General features: G+C 42.2%; 1 protein-coding gene across 1 annotated transcript; it reads right to left on the bottom strand.

Moving 5' to 3' along the window:
• Positions 1-2,116: 2,116 nt before the first annotated feature.
• On the bottom strand, positions 2,117-5,672 carry LOC144461831 (uncharacterized). The gene is made up of 6 exons (XM_078165517.1): positions 5,460-5,672; positions 5,134-5,235; positions 4,859-5,044; positions 2,897-3,039; positions 2,646-2,746; positions 2,117-2,563 (listed from the first exon to the last, which is right to left on the bottom strand). Exons 1-6 carry the CDS (start codon positions 5,641-5,643, stop codon positions 2,413-2,415), a joined length of 867 nt encoding a protein of 288 aa, XP_078021643.1. The 5' UTR covers positions 5,644-5,672; the 3' UTR covers positions 2,117-2,412.
• Positions 5,673-7,044: the final 1,372 nt, after the last annotated feature.

Genomic DNA, 7,044 nt, shown 5'->3' with positions numbered 1-7,044 from the left:
CCATATTCCCCAGATCCCAATCTGATCAAGCATCCGTTGGACATACCCCACCTCGCCATCCACAGGACTCAGAGGATCTGCCTCCAGTGCCCTGGTGCCAGACACCACAGGACACCCCCAGAGGGCCTGTGTCCACACCTTTTTTTTTTTTTTTTTAAGATACTTTTTGGAGCTTTTTGGCCTTTAATTGATAGGATAGACAAGCGTGATGGGGGAGAGAGAGGGAGTAACATGCAGCAAAGGTCAACAGGCTGAAGTCGAACCCGGGCCGCTGCGGCAACAGCCTTGTACATAGGGCGCCTGCTCTACCACTAAGCCACTGACACCCCGTGTGTCCATACCTTGACAGGTCAGAGGCCCCACCGTGGATGAGATGTGTACTATATATATACATGTATATATACAGTACAGGCCAAAAGTTTGGACACACCTTCTCATTCAATGCGTTTTCTTTATTTTCATGACTATTTACATTGTAGATTCTCACTGAAGGCATCAAAACTATGAATGAACACATGTGGAGTTATGTACTTAACAAAAAAAGGTGAAATAACTGAAAACATGTTTTATATTCTAGTTTCTTCAAAATAGCCACCCTTTGCTCTGATTACTGCTTTGCACACTCTTGGCATTCTCTCCATGAGCTTCAAGAGGTAGTCACCTGAAATGGTTTCCACTTCACAGGTGTGCCTTATCAGGGTTAATTAGTGGAATTTCTTGCTTTATCAATGGGGTTGGGACCATCAGTTGTGTTGTGCAGAAGTCAGGTTAATACACAGCCGACAGCCCTATTGGACAACTGTTAAAATAAAAAACAGACAAAAGAAAAACGAGTGGCCATCATTACTTTAAGAAATGAAGGTCAGTCAGTCCAGAAAATTGCAAAAACTTTAAATGTGTCCCCAAGTGGAGTCGCAAAAACCATCAAGCGCTACAACAAAACTGGCACACATGAGGACCGACCCAGGAAAGGAAGACCAAGAGTCACCTCTGCTTCTGAGGATAAGTTCATCCGAGTCACCAGCCTCAGAAACCGCAAGTTAACAGCAGCTCAGATCAGAGACCAGATGAATGCCACACAGAGTTCTAGCAGCAGACCCATCTCTAGAACAACTGTTAAGAGGAGACTGCGCCAATCAGGCCTTCATGGTCAAATAGCTGCTAGGAAACCACTGCTAAGGAGAGGCAACAAGCAAAAGAGATTTGTTGGGGCCAAGAAACACAAGGAATGGACATTAGACCAGTGGAAATCTGTGCTTTGGTCTGATGAGTCCAAATTTGAGATCTTTGGTTCCAACCGCCGTGTCTTTGTGAGACGCAGAAAAGGTGAACGGATGGATTCCACATGCCTGGTTCCCACTGTGAAGCATGGAGGAGGAGGTGTGATGGTGTGGGGGTGTTTTGCTGGTGACACTGTTGGGGATTTATTCAAAATTGAAGGCACACTGAACCAGCATGGCTACCACAGCATCCTGCAGTGACATGCCATCCCATCCGGTTTGCGTTTAGTTGGACGATCATTTATTTTTCAACAGGACAATGACCCCAAACACACCTCCAGGCTGTGTAAGGGCTATTTGACCAAGAAGGAGAGTGATGGAGTGCTGCGGCAGATGACCTGGCCTCCACAGTCACCGGACCTGAACCCAATCCAGATGGTTTGGGGTGAGCTGGACCGCAGAGTGAAGGCAAAGGGGCCAACAAGTGCTAAACACCTCTGGGAACTCCTTCAAGACTGTTGGAAAACCATTTCAGGTGACTACCTCTTGAAGCTCATCGAGAGAATGCCAAGAGTGTGCAAAGCAGTAATCAGAGCAAAGGGTGGCTATTTTGAAGAAACTAGAATATAAAACATGTTTTCAGTTATTTCACCTTTTTTTGTTAAGTACATAACTCCACATGTGTTCATTCATAGTTTTGATGCCTTCAGTGAGAATCTACAATGTAAATAGTCATGAAAATAAAGAAAACGCATTGAATGAGAAGGTGTGTCCAAACTTTTGGCCTGTACTGTATATATATATATATATATACTTGTATTATATGTGTGTAATTGTGAAATTATTGGATATGGAACAGTTGTGGATATGATCATATTTTATTCTTTATTGAGCAATGTATTTTAAAAATGGCAAAACATAGTAACAACAGCAGTGAATTACAATATGAATAACTGATGTAGACATCAAGCATTTTTAATTTTTTTTATTCAGCAGAAGATACACACACACACACACACACACACACACACACACACACAATATATAAACATCTTGAGATATGATCATCATGTTGACATAACTGAATTAAGAGTGAACCATAATGTTAGTGCAGTCTTAATTTTAGCTGAAACAGGAAAATGCAAACTATTTTCATGTATTATATAGTTGCCTCCTGGGATTTTACATTGAGTTACACAGGCCATGTCTTCTCACAGATCCATGATTTTTGCTGGTAACAGGAGTCATCATTCCAGCTGTTTTCCAAATTAAAGTTCATTATTTCTGCACAGTCTTCATCTCTGCCGAAAAGATGTCCATTTGGTTCACCAGAGGCCCAGTAGCTAAAACACAAAAAAAGAACTTAAGTGAAAGTGGCTGGCCCCAGCACATCATGGCAATACAAAAGTAAAGTATTGCGTAAACCTTTTAGTCAGCAGAGTCCCATCCACCCATCTCCATTTCCCCTCTGTCTCTGTGTCAGTCAGTCCAATCCACAGGACCTTTTGGAAACGCCTTACGAATTCCTTATTCACAGAAAAAAGTGTCAGCATACTTCACATGTAATAGTTTCATTCTGTCTGCGTTGTCCACTTCTGCAACATTGCATTCCTTCATGTTTTTGCTCTTTCTTTGCACACACACACACACACACACACACACATAAAGACACATACCTGTTCTTCTTTGCTGTTAATAATCACCAGGTCTGCACCTCTTTGCTGACAGTCACTTCTGCTTTGTTGCCAGGGTGCCATCGTAGAAGAAATGTAATATAAACTACCTCTGAAATATGTCCATCCTTGTTTGGAACAGCAAGCTGTTTTAAATTGGGGAGGGAAAAATTGTATGAACTTAATTAATTGCCAAACTGATTCCCATTAGGACTGCATAGAGTAGAGATAATATGGAGAGCACCAGACAGGGTGTAAGCACTGATTTTGAAAGCTGACACTTGATTAAATGGGCTTTGGTAGTGGCTATCAACACTGTAGATATGAGTTAGTACAGTGACTAGTATGTGTGTTATTACAGAATCGACAATATTCCACCGGCCACTAAATATTACAAAATCCATGAGCCTCGACTGCTAAATGCTACAGTACAATTTAGCCACAGCCTTCACTGCCATGGAGAGAAAGCCATTCAGAGTGGTGAATCAGGACAAAGTCAGATGGCTTCATTGTTGAATCTGTGAACCAAATGTGACGCCAGAATGGCTGAATCAAAAACTATATCAGAATCCAGTAAAAGTAACTAAATAAACTGCAAATCGTACTCAACTCAACTCAAATTTATTTATGAACCACATTTAAAAACAACTCTAAAAAAGGCCACTAAAAAAGGCATACATAGAGGTGACATAATTGTCAGGTACACAGCTCACACATTTAGAGACACAATATACACAGGCATGCAAACACTAATGAACAGGAGTAGGTTTTGAGCCTGGATTTAAATGATTCAATGGTGGGGGCAGATCTTTTTGGGAGGGGGATGTTGTTCCATAGTTTGGGGGCAGACACAGCAAAGGCACAATCACCCCTGAGCTTAAGTCTGGAGCGTGGGACAGCCAGGAGCCCCTGGTCAGCTGACCCGAGGAACCTGGATGTAGAATAGGGGGTTAGAAGGTCTGAGATGTAGGATGGGGCTAGACCATACAGATTCTGGTACACAAACAGGAGAACCTTAAAGTTTATTCTGGGCTTTACAGGCAGCCAGTGGAGAAAGGCCGAAACAGGTGTGATGTGGTCTCTCCACCGGGTTCCTGTGAGGAGCCTAGCAGCGGCATTCTGAACCAGCTGGAGGCGGGACAGAGAGGACTGACTGATACCAGTGAGAGTTACAGTAGTCTAAACGGGAGGAGATGAGAGCCTGGGTGACTATCTGCAGGTCTTTGAGGGAGAGAAATGGCTTGATTTCGGAAATGGTGCTGGTCAGAAATCCCTCTAATGGAGTCAGGGGGGCCAAAGAGGACAACTTCTGATTTGCCCTCATTCAGCTGCAGGAAATTCTGTGCCATCCAGTTCTTTATGTCCTTGAGGCAGTGTATGAGACTGGCAACATTGGACAGCATAGGAGTGGAAGGAGATGTTATATTCTTTAATAATTTGGCAGAGAAGAAGCATGTACAATGAAAAGAAAATAGGACCTAAGATGAAGCCTTGAGGGACCCCAAAGGAAAGAGTGGCTGAGGAAGAGGGGTGATTTCCCATGCTGACAGAGAAACTTTTATTTTGAGGTAGGAAGTGAAACAGTGTAATGCAGTGCCACTGATGCCAACACCAAACTGGAGGCATTCAATTAAGATGTTGTAATCCACAGTATCGAACAGCATCGTGGTCATGGATTGTGTGCCGTAATGTTAGTTTTCCCAACACTGTAATTTCGGCACACACCAGGGAGTTTTTAGTTCTGTGACTTGATGTTTCTTTCTGTCTGAGTTAGAAAGAAGAGATCTTAGCAGACCTCTGCAGCCCGCTCCTTATCTCTGCCTTAGGCCAGCAGCTCAATGCTACTAGTATAACACACGTGGATCTCTGACTGAACCATTGATTCAGTTGTTTCATCATGAAGAAGAGTGATTAAGTGAGGACTAAGTGATTAAGTTAGGCATAATTAAATATATAAATAATTACCTTGAAGCATTTTATGAAGATCATTTATCTTTTCGGTCATGTCTTCAACTCCTTTATGGAGCCGGTCTCGTTCGTCAGCCAGGATGTTGTAACTGGTCTGTAACTGGTCTCTCTCCATAGTCAGGTTGTTGTTATTGTTGTGAACCAGGACCAACTCCATTTTCCACTCAGAGTTGCTTTTGGTGACTGTTGTACACATAAACAACAAACAAATTAAGAAAATCTGTTAATCAGCATCACCTACTCAGTGTTTATCAGCATGCTGAAATACTCACACAGGCAAACCAGAGTTATGAGTCCAGTCAGAAGGAGAAGACACAGCAGACTCAGACACACTGCAGCAGCTCTGCAGGGGCTCTTCTTCACATCTGCAGCACCTGAGGGGGGAAGTCACAACGCCTGTTTGTCATGTGTTTGTTCATTAATGTGAAACCAAATTAAATTAACTCATTCACATATTATTGTTCATGTTTTAGCCAGACAAAATGCACCAAACACTATCTGAATGACTTTTTGATTCACATATTCACATTAACATGTAGTCAACATCCTGTTACAGTATGCGTATACACATAACAACCTGTTTGCATGTGTTCATTACCTGAGGGTGCAGGTCCAGTTCTGTTTGGCTCCAGACTGTGGATCATCACATTTTGATAAATACTTTCTGTACTGTTTTCCAAACTCTTCCTTTTGTGAGGATAACCTGATGGTCCCTCTTCATTGATATAGACATCCATCAGTTGATCCTTGATGTTCAGCTGTATTGACTGCAGTTTGGTCATCAAAGTCCTGATGTCTTGAGCATGTGCCTCTGAAATGACAAATGATGTTCTGAGCTGTTCTCATACGAAGCAACAAACATAGTAACACAGATGGCAATATCTTCATGTGAAACAGGAAACTGAGGGCTGCTGGGGTAAATTATTTTAGGTGACCACCTTTACCTGTTTGGCCTTGCAGCTGCATGATGATGCTTTCCATTTGGTTTCAAGCTATGTTGCAAAATCCCTGAAACCTCAAAGGGACAGTTCACCCAAAAAACAAATATATTTCATTCTCTCACCTATACAGCTATTTATCTCGTATTTAGTGTTGCCGTCTCTCCAATATAATGGAACTTGATGTCACACGGCTTGTCGTGCTCAAAGCACCAAAACAGTACATTTTAAAAACTCAACAGTAATGTCTCTTTCCAGAAATCATGACCCAGTTACTCAAGATAATCCACACTGCTCACACTTGTTGTGAGCAGTTTTACATAGGAACTATTTTCTTTTTACTGAACTACACCCACCAACCATATCACCACACTAAGGGAGGCTTGCATCTACTGCTAGCTCGCTGAGCACCATTGAGATTGCTAACGTTACAGCTCAGCTGAGGAGGACGCCAGTGACGCCTCTTTCTGTGTGGTGATGCAGATGGAGGGTGCAGTTCGGGTTAAAAGAAAATAGTTCCCGTATGAAACTGCTCACAAGGTCTGTGGAATATCTTGTGTAACCAGGTCATGATTCCTGTAAAGAGACGTTGCTGTTGAGGTTTTTACAGGTTTTTATTGTTGTTGTTTTAGTTTGTTTTTTGGCGCCCTGGGCACCACAAGCCGTGTGCAATCTCGTCCCATGATATTAGAGAGAAGGCAGAAATCACAAAGGTGGATATTTCCAACATTCAACAACTCACACCAAAACAATCTAGAATGATAAACAGCACTAAAGATAAGAGGAAAACTATGTATTTTTTTTATTTTGGGGACTGGGTGTCTGTCACTCAGTTTATTATAGACTTATTATAGGAGCTGGGGTTGAAATTTCAAAATTTAAAAAAAAGAAGGAAAAAAATCACACATTTGCCAAAATGTACAGCATCTGCATTAACAGTGATTAACAGTAACAGTGCTGGACTGACTGACTGCAGTCCATGTCTTTTTCTGGATCTTTCTTCGCACAGGGGACAGGAGGAGTATTCTGATGAACCAGACTGGTCCCAGTATGAGCTGATGTACTGTCTGCAGAACCAGTGTCCACAGCTGGTAGAGACTGGTTGCCGCAGGACAGCTGCTCCTCCACAGAAACACCACCTGTCTTCCTCAATCTGTGAAGACATTTATTTAAAGCTCAAATAATTTGTTAATTGTTGTTGAAAAATATCAGGATTTGGCCAACACTGTCTAGAATCTGAGATGA

The sequence above is a fragment of the Epinephelus lanceolatus genome, chromosome 3 (assembly GCF_041903045.1).
Source record: "Epinephelus lanceolatus isolate andai-2023 chromosome 3, ASM4190304v1, whole genome shotgun sequence".
Taxonomy (NCBI): domain Eukaryota; kingdom Metazoa; phylum Chordata; class Actinopteri; order Perciformes; family Serranidae; genus Epinephelus; species Epinephelus lanceolatus.
The sequence above is the reverse complement of the archived record's forward strand: the minus strand, read 5'-3'. Positions and strand labels throughout refer to the sequence as shown.

Coding starts and splice junctions, on each gene's coding strand:
- LOC144461831 (XM_078165517.1), bottom strand. CDS start 5,643: ATGACCAAACTGCAGTCAATACAGCTGAACATCAAGGATCAACTGATG. Junction 2,747..2,896: donor TTAACAGCAAAGAAGAACAG/GTATGTGTCTTT, acceptor TCTGTGAATAAG/GAATTCGTAAGGCGTTTCCA. Junction 2,564..2,645: donor GGGACTCTGCTGACTAAAAG/GTTTACGCAATA, acceptor TTTGTGTTTTAG/CTACTGGGCCTCTGGTGAAC.